This window comes from Colias croceus, chromosome 5 (assembly GCF_905220415.1).
Source record: "Colias croceus chromosome 5, ilColCroc2.1".
Lineage (NCBI taxonomy): Eukaryota > Metazoa > Arthropoda > Insecta > Lepidoptera > Pieridae > Colias > Colias croceus.
The window spans coordinates 3,492,159-3,512,494 of record NC_059541.1 but is presented as its reverse complement, the minus strand read 5'-3'; the positions used below and the strand labels follow the sequence as shown (position 1 = coordinate 3,512,494).

The following is a 20,336-nucleotide window of genomic DNA, read 5'->3' as shown; positions in this document are numbered from 1 at the left end:
TATGAAATTACGTCTATTATGAGAAACGTTAATGATGATGATGACCCGAATGATCACCCGAATGATCGGTGATTTATTGTGCAATATTCGGTTAATATACGCGTAGATATATTGCGTGTAGAGAATATCAACTCAACTATACCGCTGAAGAAAGTCTTGTTAGATTACAGGAATTTTCCGATTGGCTGGAAACGATCGCCTCACAGTGAATCATTAGATGTTTTTTGCTGTTTGCCAACAGAGAAAATCTTGTCAGCTTCAAATAAAATTTAATGTTGATGTTGTATATATTTGCAATGTAAATAATTATTAAACACACGTTCGTGCACATTGGCGACTGACACTTTTTATGCTAAGTAATGAAAGATACAAAGCGAATTCTATTTCTGTTTTAGATATTTCATTTCACATTTGAAATAAAAGTTGAGGATATAAATGATTTTGTATTTCAAAGTCAATTTAATTGTAAAAATTTGCATTGCGTTTTCACATTTGAAATTCAATGAGTCGGAAAAAATACAAATTTGAATATGCACGTTGATCTACTCGTCATGCGTGCTAGAGCGTGAGCCGTGTCAAATTTTTAGTAAATAACGAGAGAATTCATAAACTGAAAATGTCAATACGAAATTATCAGGTAATAAAGTAGAACAGGGAGTAAAAAGTGTAAGACGTGAAGCAGACACGTTATAAAGGCAGAACAGGGTATAATTTTATTGTGGGCCAACAATCGTTAAGGCTACTGTTACAGTCGGTGCCTGGCTAACCGGTCCGACCACTTTGCCGAAACGGCGCCAATCATAGCGAACGCTTCTAACACTAAAGATACACTTCGCCGTCTATTTATCTTACAACGATGATCTTATTACTTTCTCCGTTTTTATTGTTGTAACGATTAGGTGTTTGTTTTGCTTCTTTAGATGTGTCATCTTAGTTTAGACTAGCTCTTATTTTGTAATTTCAGGGTTTATTGAAATTATGTTCCTATAGAAGCTCGAATATATTAACGTTTGATCATCTTTAAAATTAGAATAGTAGTTATTGATGTCGTGTAAGAACTAAGAAGTCGCCTAGTCTAATTTTAATATTTTGAGCAACTAACATACTAATTGCTCAGTGCTGTGGTGCAACGGTGGCTTTACTGTGGCTCTACCATGATATTATTAGTTTGAAATTATAGAAAGATCTTATTTTTGAAATAATGTGCTAAAATAAATGCATGAGATCATTTTTATATGACACTGTCATCATAAAAATGTAAGTCCACTTAATGATTCACTGAACTATATTGAAATGATGTTAAAGCAGAAAATTTATTAACAACGGTGTGCTGCGACCCGTGCCAAGTGATTTAGCTTCCTTACAATAATACGAATTTGTTGTCACGTATCCAAAAAGCAATTGAAGTCACAATTTATGGAGGGACATTAAAATGTGTCATTGATGTTCTTTTAAAACTTCTTTAATTGTACCTTCACTAACGAGATATTCAATTAAGTCGTATTATTTCCAAAAGCTATGTAGATAAAACAGTTCTTTCTATTTATCTTTAAATGGTTCATGTTCATAAACGTCATTATCAATTGTTACTCGGTGTAGTTATAAAACCTATGAAATATGTATTCATGTTTGCTTTTCAACTTAATAGAATCGATACGTGACTCGTAAAATGTATCGAACATAAAATATAATTGATTATTCAATCATTGGCACAGGGCAATGAGTCTTTTTATATGCACGCCGAAATTATCGCATGCAGTAGTGCCAAAGGGAGGGTGATTGATGTGCGATCGCTCATCTGGATAAACGATCAGACAGCGCCACGCAAATATATGCTAATTAATTTAAAAGGCAATTTTTAAAGATCGACTTCCCGTGGAGCCGAAATTGGCAAGACTTTAGCAGCATCAGCCACTGAAAATTATCCAGTGGCGTGCTGAAAATTGCCCTAAATTTAGAAGTGGGTAATTGCCGTCGAAATTTAATGCTCGGGGGTGCGCACCTGCGGGCGCCGCGATTCATTCATGAGAGCGAAGCAAAACGCCAAGAGGTCGAGAACAATCCACGGTGGATAATAACAGTTGGCATTTCTTAGAAACAGTACGGCGTGGAGGCTTCGGCGGAGGGAACCGGCCGTCCCGCTCGCACCTTGGACGATAGAGCGAGAAGCCGGGGGCGGGGCGTGCGGTATTATGTCACGTCAGGTTTGATAGAGGCGTCCGAACTCGAAGCTCGGAGTTGCGCTCATTGCATCTGTTGCACTTTCCGAGTTTTCATCAACGTTAATTAGGTTTATCCGAAATGTTCATTTGTAAAATACGTATGTTGAAGCGAACATTGTTCGACTTAAATGTAGAGTTGAAATGGTTTCGTTTAGTTAGACTTAATTATTGTACAAATTTCGTTTCGCTTTTGACAAACATTTTCGTTAATTTACAAAAGCTCAAGTTTTAATACGATTCAAATTGAATAGGTGTTCTATCAAATAAAGTTTTAAAATCAGCATCACGATATATAGGAATTCAGAATATTTCACTAGAACATTCAAAAATCGTGATCGAATGATATCCATAACTTTAAATTAGTGAAATGGCCAAACATATTTGAATACAAATCACGTAACGGTATATCTTCAATGGAATATTTATATTTATTTATTCACGACAGAGTCCTTAAAACCGTCTCAGACGTAATAAAGCTAGTTGAAGCTAAAGATCTGAGAGATATTAGTGGCATATAATTGGCCAATCAATCGTTTCTCGCAAACATCCCGAAGAGCAATTAACCCTGTGCAAATGTACTCAAATTGCTACCCATTTGTAAGCTCACGAACGGAACGGGGTGCGGATTCGATAGCTTCCTTTTTTTGTTTACCTTATTCTATTCGAAATATGAAATTAAATGTTCACGCCTGACTCAATTAACGGGTTACCTTTTTTTCAATTTTATAAACCTTGTGTATTTTTAATGACCATGCAATTTTCATCCAATCCGTTGTTGTTTAAGCGTGTTTGTATAACATATTTATCATTAATCATATTAGTAGAATTAACAAGTAACGATGATACTTACAGCAAACACAAAACAATGATATATTTTACTAAATTATCCATTAATGAAATCAAAACACAATCACTTATCACATAAATATCAATCATACTTTCTAATAAAACGATCCGAAACTCATTTCGCAAATATGTACCTACTTATTAGAGCGTGTATTATTTTATGCCATGGATTTGTGAAGGATCTTTTAAAGTCAATGCATTTTACGCTAACTATTGCACACATGATATTATCAGTATCAAATTAATTATGCAACAAATGCAAATGGAGATCTAGAAAACAATATGCAAGGTTCTTTGGTACTTTTATGTTTAATACGCAAATTAAATTGTTTGGTATTTACTTATATATATAAATTTATAGATCCGGTTTCAGGGAGTTGTTAGTTGCAATTAGTTAGTTGCAATTATTATTTAAATAATAAAAAAAAATCGAAAATGTCATGTTTATAGTCAAAGACAATGTGAACGTTAATAATTTTTCGGTTTGATTCATTAGGTATTAATTATTATTATAATTATATTAATTAAATTTAAAATTAACAATCTATAGGTGCTTATAATCTTTTTTTTAATACTTAAATAACAGGGAAAATATTATCATGATTTTTCGATAATAATATTGTTTATTAATTTACAAATATGAAAGTCATGCTCAAGATAAACAGTATTTTTAGTAACTAGATAAAAAAACATGTTATTGTATATAAAATACCGATTTTATATGAATCTTAAATTAATAAATTATTGTACCTAGATACCTTTTATATGAATGATGCGCGTGATCACGGGCAGATTAAAATAGATATTGGATGAATATGAATAATCTATATGAAATTTATGTTTTAAGTCGGATTGACAATCATTCATTCATAAATTTAGAATTATTCCATTAAACCAAACATTACAAAAAATAAATAACGACGCATTATTTGTTATCGTTTAAACAGAGAAGTGACTGTGCAAGTTTTAAGCAATAGTTATCTCTACATACGTCAAAAAGTCTCATATTTTTATTCGCGTATTTTAAATAATTTATTTTAACTTATGCTTATAACAATATAAATTACTTTATACAAGCAAGGACCCGTTTCCCAGGGACACTTATATCGTTTAATTAAGAAGTGAAAGTCTGACACTGCGCAGCTGTACCAGTTCCTTTCCATTACAATTATTATTATCAATTTTATACAGGTTATAGCACATTATTGAAAAATAAACGATTAATACACTTTTAATGTTAAGCACAGCATTCATATTATTACTTCAGATTTTTTGCTGCTAGCATGTAACTTGTGAGAGTAAAATTATGCGTAAGTATAATTATGTTCATTTTAATTGTGTAATATATTAATTTTTATAGATTAGAAGATATAAAATCGTCCATATCATATAAAATCGTTCTATGGCCTAAATATCAAACGCCTGAGTACCACACGAAAAAATAATGTAAATACATAATATTTTAATTTCAAAATCAGCGTAAGTTCAGAGACAGAGAAGAGTCATGAGACATTGATTATGCTTATTAATGAACGCTATGATAATAAATAACCCATTTAATTTGCGTTTAAGAAATTACCTTGTTGCATGTCGTAAGCAAGATTTACTTTACAACCAGCACGTGTTCAGATCAACTGGTTTTATTTAACTTGCAATTTGTTATAGCAAATTTAGAATAAACAAACTCAACGTGTTTGACCCAAATAATTCTTAAACTTTCGTTAGAAAGATTCTTACTTTCATATAGTCGAATACCTTATGTACAGTACTCCAAAAGTGATAATGCACATAGAAATCTTCGTCACAGTTCGGTAACTGTCATATTCCCGGAGCGTCCGAAGACGATATGTATATAGAGTGTTTAAATGCATTTTCTTCATGAATAATTTAGTAAAATTTGTTTAGTCAAATGAAATACATTTTGGAAATACGACAATTAGCGAAGATTTGCATGCGCATTATTAATTTTGGAGTACTGTAAAAAGTTTGAACATTACCTATTCATATAGGTAGGTAATTATTTCGTTACGGTCTAATATATCTTCATAAAAAATGGGTACAATTTCAAACGTCCTTCAACCACACATTGCAAATATTGATTTTGTTTACTTATTAGATAATCACCTAAACTTTCCTTCAGATAACTTATGGTGACGTCATACATCCTTCACAATACTTCTTTAGCGAAAACGATAAGATAGCGTAAAGATAAATAATCATAATAATTGTAAATTGAATCACTCGCATAAAGATATGCTTTGTAGTAAATAATATTGTTAAATTTATGAAAACTAATTTGCTAATTTTTTTACTAGATTTAGTAATATAGGTAGATGTCCAGACACAAACATGTATGATTCATGAAAAAAAGTAGGAATAATTTGTATTATGTCATTAAGTAGTTATACAAACACACGAGGGGCATAAAAGGAAATACTTAATAGACTTGTATTCCTAGTTTTTTTTTGGTATTCTTACCAAGGTTTGCGTAGTATCCTGCTGGGTGCATCATGAGTGTATCGATCACCGATGTAAACTTTCCATTTGTCACTTACCTAAAAAGAAATTAATAACACATTTAAACTCAACTTCGACCACTGAATACTGAATACTTTAATGAATTGAAACCTTCTTAATGAGTATAGAAATAGTAAAACTTCATAATCTCTGACGTTATTTGTAAATGTAATTGCATGAAGGGATTGTTGCCCATTACCTACATATCTATAGATTAAGGAACTCATTACTGAAACATTAAGCCGATATTAATCCTAAGTAGTTAAAAAATGACGTGAAGCGAGTTGGAGGCTTCCTTTCCTTTTTTATCCTAAGTACTTAAACAGACTTTTGATGTGGGCTGTTTGTGAGCCCTACTACATGAAATTCATTTAGTACTAAGTCTATATCATTTTTCAATTTCAAAACAATTTTTCTTAATCTCCATTCAAAATCAAATCCACATAAATGAACGCAAATTTTCAAAATGCGAACGACGCATGAATAACTAATTGAATTTTCTACTGTTGAAGATAGAATCGAGATATTCGATTATCGCACATTTCATTCGACCAATACATTGCTCGGCAACATAAGCCAATGTGCATGGAATATTCCGAATAGGGGCCAAAATTCATGCAGCAAGGGTTGCATATTCAGCCGGAGGCATGCGGAGGCGAGCACACGTGGCTGCCATGGCTGCCTGCCTCGGAATCTGACCAAATGCCCATCGGAGTTCGATTGTTAGCTAAATATCTATCGCTTATTTATGAGCTGCACTGTTTACGGAAACAATGCCAGGTGAGAGGGCTGGGAAAGGAATTTTTCCTACACTGAGATACAGCGACTTTTCAAATATTGCACGCGTGAACGAACAATTGGACACGATTAAGAATGGATAATCCTCATAAATAGCAATTTGCTCATGACAAACGATCTGCAATGCGCGGCTCGGTTTGGAAATCGCGTATAATACCACTATTGTTAATTATGTACACAAGTCACCGCGCCGCTAAGCATACGATTTATTACCGTTTAACTAGAACAGTGATACATCTAGCGTGAGATTTGTACGATTATTTTGCAACTAAATGAACGGTTTTAATGCATTGAAAAATTGTCTAGTGAAATGAGAGGTAAGTACTCGGTTAATAATAATTGTAGTGCGCGAAGTAATGAAAGAGATTACTATTGTACCTATATAATATTATAATTTTGTCAGTTCTAGCTAATTTTCATATGTACATATTACCTATTGTTATCCTTTCTGTTTGTTAATTTTTTCTTCTCGAAATGCTCAGTCTAAAGCTAATATTTTATCGATTACGACTATTGAATAGGTTGCGCTTTTAAAGTTCAACAACTTGTGGAAAATATCTATGTTCCTTGTTGTCGTCCTATAATATTTTATAAATCGTTACTTGATTTAATTTATATTTAGTTAATATCAAACTTCTTAATGATCAACCAACAATTTTCAAGACCAAATATAATGGTACTTATTTACATAAGAAACCTCTTAAAATAAAACAACTCGCACGTAACTATGGGCATACCAAACCAATACCTCCTTAAAGGTATGTATGAGAAATTTTAATGAATATATTTTCTTTGAACAATATTTTATTAGCTCCAGTCAGTTTGTTGTTTGAAAAATCGACATATTTGTTCGTTCAAATGAATCCTTTGCCTGTCAAATAGAGATCGAACCGAGCGATATGTAGAATCTGATTAGAGATCTGGCCAGCACGCTTTTGGGACGGAAAGAGCCGACAAAAGTAGCTCCTTACTCAACATTTAACTTTAACGGAAACTTATCAGTGTATCAAATCTAGAGCGTAGCGATTAAGAAACAATGGGACATTAATAAAAAAACGCCATATGTACTAGAGCATGAGCATGAAAATGTTCCGTTTCTACGGATTTCTCCCCTTTCATTCCAAGCAATAAATATTATTTTATTATTTAAATATTGTTGGACGAACATAAGTTTTGTTTTCTAATCAATTTATTTTGTACGACCGGCTGATAAGCGGATTATGTACTGTGAAGTATAGCTATTGTATCTCAGTAATAACAAGACGTAGATATAGAATAATAGACCTCAACACGGATGGTGAATCGAGGTCTTCCTAATCATCTCTATGAATTACACTGAAGTATTGCCTGTAAATGTTGTTTCTGTGAAACGGTAAATGGACCTATGTAAATAGTTATTGAATAGGTACATATATTAATTGATGGATGGGAAATAATTAATTAATGATCGTTTATAGCTCCAGTCACGAAGCATAGGTTTTACTCAACGACGCGTTGCTAGATGAAAAAGTATCATTCGAGGTCCAACGAAAGGTATGCGTGGAATGGTAGGGGCATCCGGGCGGCAGCGATTGTTACCAGTTATCACTGAATGTTTTCCACTGGAGTATTTTGTGTCGCCACAAAAAACCACATAAAGGGCGGGTGCGGTTCGTTTGAGACACCGCCCCTGTGGGAAAATCGTCGCCAGAAAACTGCGACGCAAATAAATTATAAACTCTCTCACATGGAACGCGATCCGGCATTTACGCTTTTATTTGTACGAAACTCATAAACAGCGAGGTTGCGCTGCAACTGCGAACATTTAACTTAAGCCGCATTAGGAGTAAATAGTGATGTGCTCGTATTACCTACGCAAATAAAATTTGTCTCTGATTCGCAATATACTTTTCCGTTTAGTTCCGGACAAGAATAAAATAAAAAATGTAATGTATGTACGTAAGAGGAAAATAAAGTAGAGAATTGTTGATGGAAGAATAAACCTGGTAGTAAATGTGTGATCTAAGGGCGACGGAGAATCATTAGCGAAAACGGAGCGTCCCGGAATAGAACTGACAGCGGAACGATTGCACCGTCCGTGATGGATGACGGGAGTCGGGCGAGTTATTACCGCCGGCTTAATATCCACGCCTTTACTGAATTAGAGGGTAATGAAAAAAATCTAGCTGTCTATTGACATATCAAAGAAGCATGCGATTCTCTATTGAAGTAATCACAGTTCTGATAATTTCCAACAATAAACATATACCTAATTGCAATCAGTTCTTGTGTCTTATATTTTTAAAAAACGTGGTATTCTTCAACTGCGAATTCACCAAAACGCAATAAAACTTTCAATGCGCACCAATTATTATTTAATGGCACGGCACTACGTTTCGCTCATGTCGCTCACATTGAAAACTTGCAGAAAATGCATCGGCGATAAGAAAAAATTCAGTGCGTCCGAGCGCATATAAGTACAGTACAGTGACGGTGACATTCCATGGGGAATACTTCGCATATCAAGACTTAAAGTAACCATTTACCGATTGCAGATAGGTACGCCATGGCCGGACAAGCAATCTCGTTGGATCGCCTCGCCTGCATACTTGTTGCTACATATAATGCTTAACCTAAATAAGTTTCTTATGCTATTTATTTTTATGATGCTTTAATGACGTCTGCTCGATACTAGTCCTTCGTAAATACTAACATTTTATATCTATGTGGCTGTTTTATCTGATACAGCTTGTTGTGTGGACGAGGCAACCATGTGCCAGAAAAATTAGGTACCTATGTTGATTAATTTTTATAATTTAGGTTAATTATCACGCTTATTATGGTCTTCATTTTAAGGCATGTAAGTAAATAGTAAAATATATTATTATTGCCACCAAAAATAACATTGGCTTAAAAGTTTTCTATGGAAATTTAAAATTTGTTATAAATACCTCCATTAAGTATTCTGTTTTCATATTATCATTGGAATTCCGTTTATTAAATTAACTTAAATATATTTGAATAAAAATAATTAACTAGATTCCGAGGAAATCTAAATCAAACATCTTAAGCCGTCATTAAGTAAAGTTACGAATAACGGTTACCTTCGTCGTGGAATAATAAAAAAGCAGTCCTTTCGTAACGCATTTATCTACATCCTTGTCTCTCACGGCATCTTCGGCTAAGTAGGAGCGGGATGATCGTATAGTTTTATTATTCCGCTTCTAATATGAGTTGCGTTTAATTTATCGCGCGACAGCCGCGCTCCTTCGAAGTAGCTGCGGGAGCGACGCAACATCAATCTTCTGGATTGAGAATTGAGGCTAAAACACTCCACAACTCCCTCGGATGTAAATCAAACGTACCGATAATAAAATCACGATTTATCGACATTAACACAATATAGTTATTACCATCATCGTAATTTCTATTAATCATAATAACTAACCATTTTTAACACATTCACAGATTATGTTACTCTTGCTAGAGTTATATCTTATCAACAAATATAAGTAGCGCCGCATAAAGTTTTCAACGAGCCGTTAAATGAAAATAATGACACGTTATAAAGTTTTTAAGACTAATAAATATATAATTCATGTGTTGAGTATGTTATTAGGCAGTTAACAAAATTGTCGACGATTTACCGAGGTTGGTTATAATTTCAAATTACGAAATTCGGGGCCATTATCAAAAGCAACGAAGGCAGGACAGGTATGGGAGGAGACACGTGAAAATCAATATACATAACTGCCTGGTCTGTGCCATACCACGATGTGTAATTTCAATTTAATGCCGCTATTAATACTGCTGTAAAATCATGTTTGATAAATATCGAATTGGTATTAGCTATGGTGCTTGAAACACGTGTAAGACGTTACATTGTGGTTAAGATAGTGAAGATTGGATATACATATATTATTAAAAACATATATGTATTATTCGAATATTAACTTGTTGATTTTGATATTTTATGTATCTGCCATTAATTTTGTGATCAAGATAATTATTCGTTAAAATTGTTTATTATTGAAAATGAAATTGCTCACTTATTTTATCTTGAAGAATAATCACAGAGGCAAGGCTTATGACATCTCATCAATATGTAATGCGGTATCGGCACAAAAGCATTTCGAATACCAACTGATCATAAATCTTAAGATCATCTCTCGATATTTTGATATCAGTGGAAATCGTTTATGATCGGTTGTAAGGATACATAATAATTAATCAATAGGGTTCATAAAACAAGCTCTACATAGCATATGTTAAAATATTTTGTTTAAAATGCATCATTGTAAAATTATAATTTCAACGAAGTCACAACATGAAAACAAAAGTAAGGAAATAATCACCTTAGCATTAACCGTTTCTCGGTAACTTGTCAAAAATATTATCAGAACAACAGTGGCAGTCTTATCACTGAATTAGTTTTATCACGAAAAAAGTGATTCATTAAACGTCTCGGACAAAGTTTTATACAGTAAACTAAGCGTGGTTTCCTCGAGTTTAGAGTGATCTTCTATAAATTCTATAACATTTTTTTATGCCATATTTAGGATGCTCTATTTATCGGTAAGTGTCAAAGTACCGTTTTTAATATTTAGCTGTTTTTAATAAGTTAACTTAAATGTCTTCCTTTTTTCAAGAAAAAGTACGTACCTACATATCAACCTCTGCATACAGTATAAATTCATAACACATACATCGCCCCTTAAGATATTTATCAAAATGCGACTACCCCCATTAAGATGGATATAATTTACCAATTTTTCAATTAGTAGTTATTAACCCAAACTCGTTGCATTCTAGTTTATAATGGATATTATATATTACCTCATTATTATACCTAATAATCATAAAGTAATACATTCACATTAATAATTTGAGGTTACTATTATGGTCCATTAGATAAAACTGTGAAAATTACTGTATTTTGTATTGCCATTATTTATGATCCCAACAGTAATTTAAGTCATTATTCGGGAATTTGTTTTGCATTACGAAGAAGGGATACAACACGCAAATTCATATAATCAATGCAAATCGTATTGATCGGTGGCGTTTTACATATCAATTTAATTTTACAAAATTCCTATGTGAATATACATTTAATGTTAACGTTAAAGTTATCAAAAAGACATTACATTCTCAGTATGTGTAGGTATAATTTCTGTTAATGTCAGTTATAGTTTGGGTTTAGAAAAATTAGCAGAAACATTAGATTTACTTTCTAAATCCTAACTGGACGATAAAGCGTTACGGATCAGTCCAGACACAAAAACGCCTAAAATGTTTTAATCGAACAGTTTAATAAAACAATTTGGAACCTCAGCTAACGTCGGTTGTAAAATTTTGCAACAATACAAGTTAGTTAGAAATTGACTGCACTGAAGACAAAAGGCCAGGTAGGTAAAGCTCACAGAATGGACAATCAAAGCGAACTCAGCGCACAATTCAGAAATAAAACGTACAAATAACAAGTTTAATTAAATCGCCAAGAACGGCTACAGGCGGAGAACAATTCCAACTATAACGATAGTTTAACAAGTGAACTCAGTGGGCTTCATATCGAATGCTACCTGCAATACGCGCAATGTGAACTCAATCGTAAAAATTTCTGCAAAATTTTATTCGATTTTTCCTTTCAATGTAAGAGTTAATATTACATTTTATTTGAAATCGCGATTCAGTATAGGGATGTGCGTAGGATCGTTATTTTGATTTACAAAGCCTATAAAAATCTATTTTCAGTTGACAAAAGATTTAAGATTTTTACATTTACGATGTTTGGAATATGTTCTATATGTGCATGATAATCACTAATATTCCTTGTTAAAAATGTAAATTCGTCAGTTTGTCTTTTTTTCAAGTACCAAGGAAGTGATTTTATGGTAAAATTTTTGTGGCTGGAGATAGTTTGGAGGCTCGATAGTGATATAGAGAACATTTAATCTCTGTGAAATATATCATTCCTATGAGAATTTTCTTTTAACACATGGGTAAAGCTGCGGGCGGAAGCTAGTGATGAATAAACAATTTATTTGTCTTTGACGGTTTATTTTTAATATCTAAATTGTTTTTTATTTAAATGAACGACAATAAATATTATCTGACCCACGTGCGTGAATATCTTGCGTGAGTTTTGGGTCCATTTTAACTTTATGCATGAATAACTCGTAATCTCCATTAGTAATTATTTAAAATAAAATTATAAAAACATGTTATGTAATATAATAAATTGCATTATAATTTACACGTGCCTTAATCTATAAACAAAGTGATAAAGTTTACCAAGAAAACTGAGTTCAGTGATAGTAAAGTGCTTATTGTAACGATATCTTGCATGACCAACAAAAAGACAAATATTGTTTATATTGTTTACGTTCGGAATACGTGAGAAGTGCTTACTAACCAGTAAATTTACACGCGACACAAATTTCATACAACGTTCTATCCCCATTTATCTCTTCATAATAAATATACATAAACGAAGAGAGAAAATTCTTTTGTTCAAGTATAAAATGAAAAAGATCATTTGTTACTAGAGCGTTATAAATTTGTACTTTCTTGTCATAATACTAAGATACATAGTGTAGGAACAACTGTAATGGTTCAACGCGGGAATAATCCACAAATAGTAGTCCGAGAATAGAGCGAGGCTACTGGACAGACGTCGCAATCATATCTCCAGACTCAGCGAATTTTTCATCTCATTTATAGACTCTTGCACTTGGGAAAAAGTCATGATGAATTGATCATAATATTTATCGAGATCTCTTAAAGATATTCTTTTTATATACCGACCACCAATGAGTTACCTATGTATATTGCAGTTTTCTTACAATTAGTTAAATAACAGGTAATTGTGGGAAGACAGGTTCAATTCGTAAAATTCATTCACAAATTCACAATGGAAGGCATTATAATACATTTCACAATGTGTGGCACTTAATGGCTTTGATTCATGGTCAGGGAGTTTCTTTTGGGATTAGGGTGTGAACCTTCTACAGGTCAATAAGAGCAGGTAGCTTAACCTTACGTTATTCAATGGATGTTATAAGTTTAATATGCCTTACATCTTCCATATTTTACGTATTTTAAGAACTTATTCGCCGCAAATATAATACCTACTAAGATAGCATCCGGTGCTCTTCCAGCCCTTCAATTAAGGGAACGTAATTCATCCTCGCTAAGCAATCACGCACACGATATTACATCCGATGCTTGCGTTTATTCCTTAAATTACACGAAAGAACATTTGAATGCGTGAGATGGGAAACGAAAATTTTGCCCAACATTTACACAAGAGTAATAAAGTTTGATTACAACCAATTTTCGCTCGAGGAGCGTGATAAATCGTTTTAGATCATCCATTAGGTGCGAAGGCGCGTGAGGGCTGGAAGTGTCAGCAGTTTACACGTCTTATTGCTTGTCGTGTGACTCTCGAGTCGTCGGCGTCGTCCGCGTCGCGACGCGCAATAAAAACATCAACCATATTGACCAAAATAACTCTTGGCAGTCATTCGAGAGACCGACAGATACGCAAGTGAAGCGCCTCACAATCTAAAGATGTGTAAATACAGTTTCTTAGAAAAGCGCCGTTCTAGGAATTGGTAATTGATTCAAAATATGTTCTTATTCACTCGCCTCACAATTAGGTATATGAGGTTTATAAAAGAACAACATGTGATTATTTTGTACGTAATGCGCCTATAAGTCTATCAATAGCACTTACGAGTGATGAATCATGTAGAGCTCACATAGGAACATTTGTACACGTATTTCACGAATTAAATTTACCGACGTGCTTATAATAGCTACTTTTCATCAATTTGCTGATTCAAAATTAAATGGACATGAACTCGTTAATATTTATTCGTATGTATTTAGTAATACATAGGTATATAAAAACAAATAGTACAACAAAAGTATGATTTGAAATGCCTATTTAGTATAGTACACAATATACTTAGGTACATTTAAAAAAATGTATGATAATTCTGTTTTCCTTGATTATTATCATTGATTATACCTACGTCTAAATTAAATAATTCACTGAAGACTCATCATATTTTGTAAAAAAAAATAGAAATTAAGGGTAATTTTTAACCTAGATGTTGAAAGAAATTTTGTTGAATTTCATTCCTTAAAATAAATAAAAACAATATACAGGTAGGTAGGTACCCTATTGCAGTTAGACAAGTTAATTAAGAAATTAATCTAATATTTTGCCCGATTTTATTAGCCAGAAAAAGATTTAATATTAAATTATAAAATTAGTTAATAATAAGTAATTTAACGTAAAATTAATCTTTTATGAAGTCAAGAAAACAATTACGATTTAAAATTACATAATGAGATTTACTAGGTAGTAAATTTTAAAAAAATATAGGTAAATTAATCGTTCACCGAATCTATAAATATGTAGGTACCTATGTAACAGAGCAACAAAATTTCCTATTTGATTTTTATTTTTATTTTCACGTATTAACACAACACTGCACCGCGCGGAAAACCTAACGAAACATTCAGAGAATTTGAGGAATTTTGTTTGTTTGTTTTCGCTAACTTGATAAATACTCACGCCTTGGGCAAAATTTTGAGAAATAACAGTCCATTACACTATAAAATTTTCACTGCATCAATATTTAATTCACTAACAAATTGTTTACAGTTTATTCACTCGCGAATTACTTAAAAAACGTTTGACATTTCATAAATTAACCTGACAAGTGTCATCACCGCGCGCGGAATACGTCAAATCTCATAAAGCCACCAACGCGACTGAAGTGTATCGCGGTCGAACCATACCATACCGCGTCTTTCGAAAATTGCGCCATCTCAGTAAGCACTCGAGCAAAATTAACAACACAAAAACACCTTGAGCACACTTCATGCCCTACAGAGCTTTCCCAAATGTCTGATGCCTAAAACTAGATAATGTTTACATCGCGAAATGCCGACACCCGAACGACCGGAAGTCGAACCCAAGCAAACACGACAACTATGTAAAATATTGCAGGATCGCGATCGCATTGTTGACATTCCCTAATAAAAATCACCGAAATCTCGAATTAATTGTATGAAAAACCGGTAAAAATTATTTTTTACTTACCTAGTACGGTCTTAGAAGGTGAGGTGAAGGGGCGAATTTTGATTAGATGTCAATTTGGGAGTAATTTAAAAGAATATACTCTTATTGGTATGCGAAGAATGGCACAAAGAATCCCGACAACGCACGCGACGAATGCGCACCTCGTTTGCGCATATGCTGACAGAACTTCACGGACGTTACTCCCCTCGCCCCGCGAACACCCGGCATTCTAAGCGTGTGTGCGTGACTAGAGTGGTCAAACGTGAAATTTTGTGCACGTATACACGCACACAAGGAAAACTTATACCTGCGTAGCTCCCGTTCGCCGCCATCTTTGTTACGAAACAAAACGACTATCTAGAACCGAACAAACCGAATTAGCAGACTCGTTCCGCCATCTAGTGTACGAATGAGAACATTTTTAGATGCCGATAGATGACTCTTGTTCGCTTATATTACGAGAAGATTTGTCATAAAAACTTTAAACTTTTAACTTTTACTAGAATCAATTGTGATGATCCATATAATTAAGTAATATGAAGCAAAATACTTTTTTTGAAATATTTTAAAATATAATTTGAGATTAATTCATGACTCTACAATCGTGTAGACGTAATCCAAAATAAATTGTTTAATTAGTTCCGACTGATATATTATTATTCACTAATAACACTTACATAATTAATGGAATTTATATTAGATTTATGATTTTTGGATACTTACAGATGAGTTCTGGATGATTTTTGGATACACATTACACATCACAAAATTATATTGTGAAAAAGCAAAAGGGATAAATAAAACTCACCCATTTCACATTTTTACCGAACAAATTTATTTAGAATAATAAATATTATAATATAATAATATATTATACCGATCACTATTTTAAGCTTAATATTAAGTGAAATACATAAAAATATGATACTATAATCGAAATACTGTTAAGCACAATAATTTCAAAAATACAGAAAATTTAGCCCTGCCAAATAAATAAACGACACATTCTAAAAATTGTTGCCATATTTCAAATTGTAAATATTGGTTTCATAAAAAAAAATTTGTAACAATCATGGGAATAATATTAATTTTATATCATTATGTCCTTATAAGGACAAGATCAAATTAATGAAGGATCATATTTTAGTAACTTTTAAGCGTTAACTGATACTAATAATAATTAATTAATTACGCTCGTTATGAAATTATTGTGCCAAGTCATAAATTAATAAGTACCAAATTTGTGCGAAATATATTATACAGCATATATATAACAATTAGCGATTTATATTACTTATACATAATCTTATATTTTTTTAAATAATAATTAATACTCTAAAGTAAGTATTTAATATTTAACAATGAAACAAGAATGGAATAATACATAGGTAGGTACCTAGTTTGTACTGTATTCTTGTCATTTTTACTAGCAGGAGCTCTGAATAACGATATAAAAATGGAAGGCCTAATAAAATAATATAGGTACTTACTAAGAGTTTAAATGATATAATACTCGGTGACTTATCGATAAATAAAAATAAATACATACCTATAATATAAGTACGTGATATTATTATCTCATTTTATGAAGTGTTCATTTTACGATTGTACGATTCTTTGCTAATAGCCTTATACGTTACAGTAAAGTACATAGTTATAAATACTATTTCAGCAAACGAAATATTTATTTACATAATTTGTAAGTAGTAAATACACATTTAGGCTATAAGTATTTAGTCCTGCAAATATTCAATAACTAATTCAAGTATAACATGGCCGAATTATAACTTTCTTGTATGCTGTATTATAGAAATCAAGTGCAGTACTAAAAGGCAGTACAGTAACAACCAACACGTGCAATTTATATAAACAATAGTAACGCATAACAATGATTTTTACAAGTAAGTATTTGGTACATATAAAATAACTTCGTTCTGGTAGAAATGTCTCTTGCCTATAACTTAACTTATCTTTTAATAAACATTTCATGAATATCGCACCAACAAAGTTATTTGACACGTACGGTAAATCAGTTAATATCTTATACTTATAGGAAATTAATTTGTTTTGTGCCGATCAGGGCAGATGACTTTGACTTCATGTAGAGGCAGATCTCGCACGACGATAGCGTGGAAAGCCATGTTCGTTGTCGCCAATATGTATTCACAAACCGAGAACCACGTAAAAGCTGAAAATTAAATATTATTATTATTATTGCATACACAAAATCTTAGAACAGTTTTTGGAGTGTTTGAAACAATGTTGAGCGAAATTTCCATCGTAATAAGCGTTTGCAACACTTGTAACTACAGTCTACAGTTGCTAATTTGTTGCCATACAATTACGGCCTATGGGAAAGCAAAGAGTTAGGAGTTCGAATCAGTCTCATTTTCTTATTCTCCTTCAAAATGCATTTAAAGATAAATGTTACTTCGCATTTATAACATTAGGTAGTGTCGGGTATAGAGAAACAAATATCTAAAAAAACTGATCTGATTGTTATGTTATTTTCGGGTAGTAAAATCCATACCAATTGTTCGGAAATAATCTGTTTCAATAATCTATCGTAAAACGATTATTTATCTTTGAAATATAGTGAAGTTTTCTCACCGAGGGGTCGGCAAAGTAGACGGTGTCTTAGGAAGAAAATAATGAGCCCAATAGTAGCAGCTATTGCTATGAAGAATAGATTCCAAACTAGTCGGTTCGTCCGCACCGGCTCAAGCACATCACTAGCGATGCATCCAACACGCGCTCTACATAACATGTGCAAGAGGGAAGCCACCATGAACACTATGAATATCTTCTCGTGAACAACTGGAAAATAATGGGCAATGTAAACTTTCAATGTAAGTAATTGATAAATCCGGTGAAAATGCAATGCAGTAAATACGTAACTTAAAAACGAGATACAAAACTACTTATTCATGTTTAAATTATCTACGAAATTATGGTAGGTATACATAATATGTATATTTAAAAAAATACGAAATACTTAATAGTTAAAACTATAATACGTGATAATATCTAGTACCTACATATCAGAATATAAATACAAAGTTCATTTGAAATGGAAAATCGTTACCTAATTTAAATGTTTGAAAATGGAATGCATTTCTTAAAAAGAAGGTCAACGTAAAAACTTTAGCTAGGTTTTGTATAGCTTGTATTCAGGTGAAAGAATGAAAATGTTACTTTCATTATGGATAATGGACGGTCCAAAATCGATCTTGGCGCTGGTCCAATAACTTAGTTGCAAAAAAGAATGAGCGCCTATTTATTTTTTGAAGCGCTGACCATAGAAAATGTTCCAATTGTTTTTGTGTAACAGTAAGTAGGTACTCATTCTTTTATAAAAAATTTACGTATTAACGGATTTATTTTTCGTATCTTACAAAATTAAAAAAGAGCGTGTGTGCCGAGCACACGCGTCAGAAGTGAAACTTCTTTGGCAAGATTCAATGATACCAAAATCGGCGACTACCATGTCAATACCATGACGTGACGGTATTGCCATTATGCGACCGTGAAAATTTACTTTCAAGCATCGCGCCTAAAGAATTTTCACTTCAAAAAATAGTTTGAAATAACTAAGAATAAATATTAGACAAAAACAACTTACAATAATTTTCTCTATTTGAAACATAGGTAACACCAGTGAGGGCGAACAGTTCAATTAAATTCAACCAATAGCATGCGTCCCCCAATTTCGAAGCCAAAGTCCGAGTCTGAAATTAAAAAAAAAACGTTAAATTTAAATTTTTAAAATAATGGTGGTTAGAAATTAAAATACACAGATGTATGTGATGTCTGAGTGATTTCAATCGCTTAACGATTTATTTAAAAATTCGATATCTAATCGATGTCTCCCTAGTACAGTAGTCTGATCACAAGTCCAGAGTTCGATCTCCGAGAGAAAAAGTCTATAATTGCGCCTTATAGTCGGCTGTAAATATTGTTAAATAAAACATAAATTACCTCTTCATCTCTTATAAACACAGTGCGCTCTTTATGATAGTTATAATATAGAGATCCTATCAATAGTCTTGGTCCTAAGTGGTAGGCAATACATATCCTCCAAATATACCTTTGTGGGCTGATCCCAGTAATTGCACTTATTGATGGCACTACATTATACACCTAAAAGAAAATACATAAATCATTACTTAATTTTCATATTATGGCAACACTTAGTCATAATACGAATTTCTTTTTTATTCTGTCTAAGTGCAATAAACTTGTAAATATAAAGTTTACTATTACATACCCTACAGTGTGTTTCATGTATGTCATCTGACTGGAATAAAGATGCTGTCACGTAACAAAATATTAAAGCGCCTAATGGAAGCCAAAGGGCAGTCAAACATATTTTCCTTAACGCACATGTCCACAAAACTCCCTAAAAAATAATAAAATTAAAAATACTACGATATTATTACATTGCTAAATCTGCATTTATAAAAAATAGTTATGGTAAAATTGATCACCTTATGTTCTACAACGATTAATGCACTGTTCACATCTTCTGGGTTATTTATGCGATAATTTTGCAACAATTGTGAATTTTGTGCCGACTCTTCCTGTGCGTCATTTAACATTTTCTCACTATCATTCAATATTTGTTTGTTAAAATCATATTTAAAAAATAATTATATTCGATACATTATTAGTGTATTGATCTGCTTCGAAACCATTTTAGTTTCACACGTTCAGATTATAATCATAAAAACTCTTCGTAAACATTTTTAACAAATTCATAACTATCGTTTTTTTTATTGATCAACGATTAGCGCTCTAAATTTATCACGTTAGCTTAAAATCACAATTAGTAAAATTGAAGAATATGAACTAAGGCGTGGAGTATAGATAGGTTGTTT

The 20,336-nt window shown here is 32.5% G+C and overlaps 2 protein-coding genes across 5 annotated transcripts in view; both read right to left on the bottom strand.

The window, feature by feature from the left end:
* The window catches only part of LOC123691606 (transcriptional enhancer factor TEF-1), a 70,886-nt gene extending 55,264 nt beyond the window's left edge, over positions 1-15,622 (bottom strand). For 2 of the 4 annotated variants that reach the window (XM_045636090.1, XM_045636092.1), the window contains exons 1-2: positions 14,950-15,275; positions 5,547-5,623 (exon numbers count right to left, since the gene is read on the bottom strand). In XM_045636090.1, the coding sequence (XP_045492046.1) occupies positions 5,547-5,580 (34 nt within the window). In that variant the 5' untranslated portion in view covers positions 5,581-5,623; positions 14,950-15,275. Of the gene's footprint in view, positions 1-5,546; positions 5,624-14,949; positions 15,276-15,480 lie in introns of those variants that run through there. The other 2 variants (XM_045636091.1, XM_045636093.1) reach the window with 2 other exon arrangements.
* Positions 15,623-16,767: 1,145 nt separating this feature from the next.
* Positions 16,768-20,329, bottom strand: LOC123691609 (post-GPI attachment to proteins factor 2-like). Its single transcript, XM_045636095.1, has 6 exons — positions 19,947-20,329; positions 19,727-19,858; positions 19,438-19,599; positions 19,082-19,187; positions 18,070-18,276; positions 16,768-17,647 (listed from the first exon to the last, which is right to left on the bottom strand). Exons 1-6 carry the CDS (start codon positions 20,055-20,057, stop codon positions 17,517-17,519), a joined length of 849 nt encoding a protein of 282 aa, XP_045492051.1. The 5' UTR covers positions 20,058-20,329; the 3' UTR covers positions 16,768-17,516.
* Between the last annotated feature and the right edge of the window lie 7 nt (positions 20,330-20,336).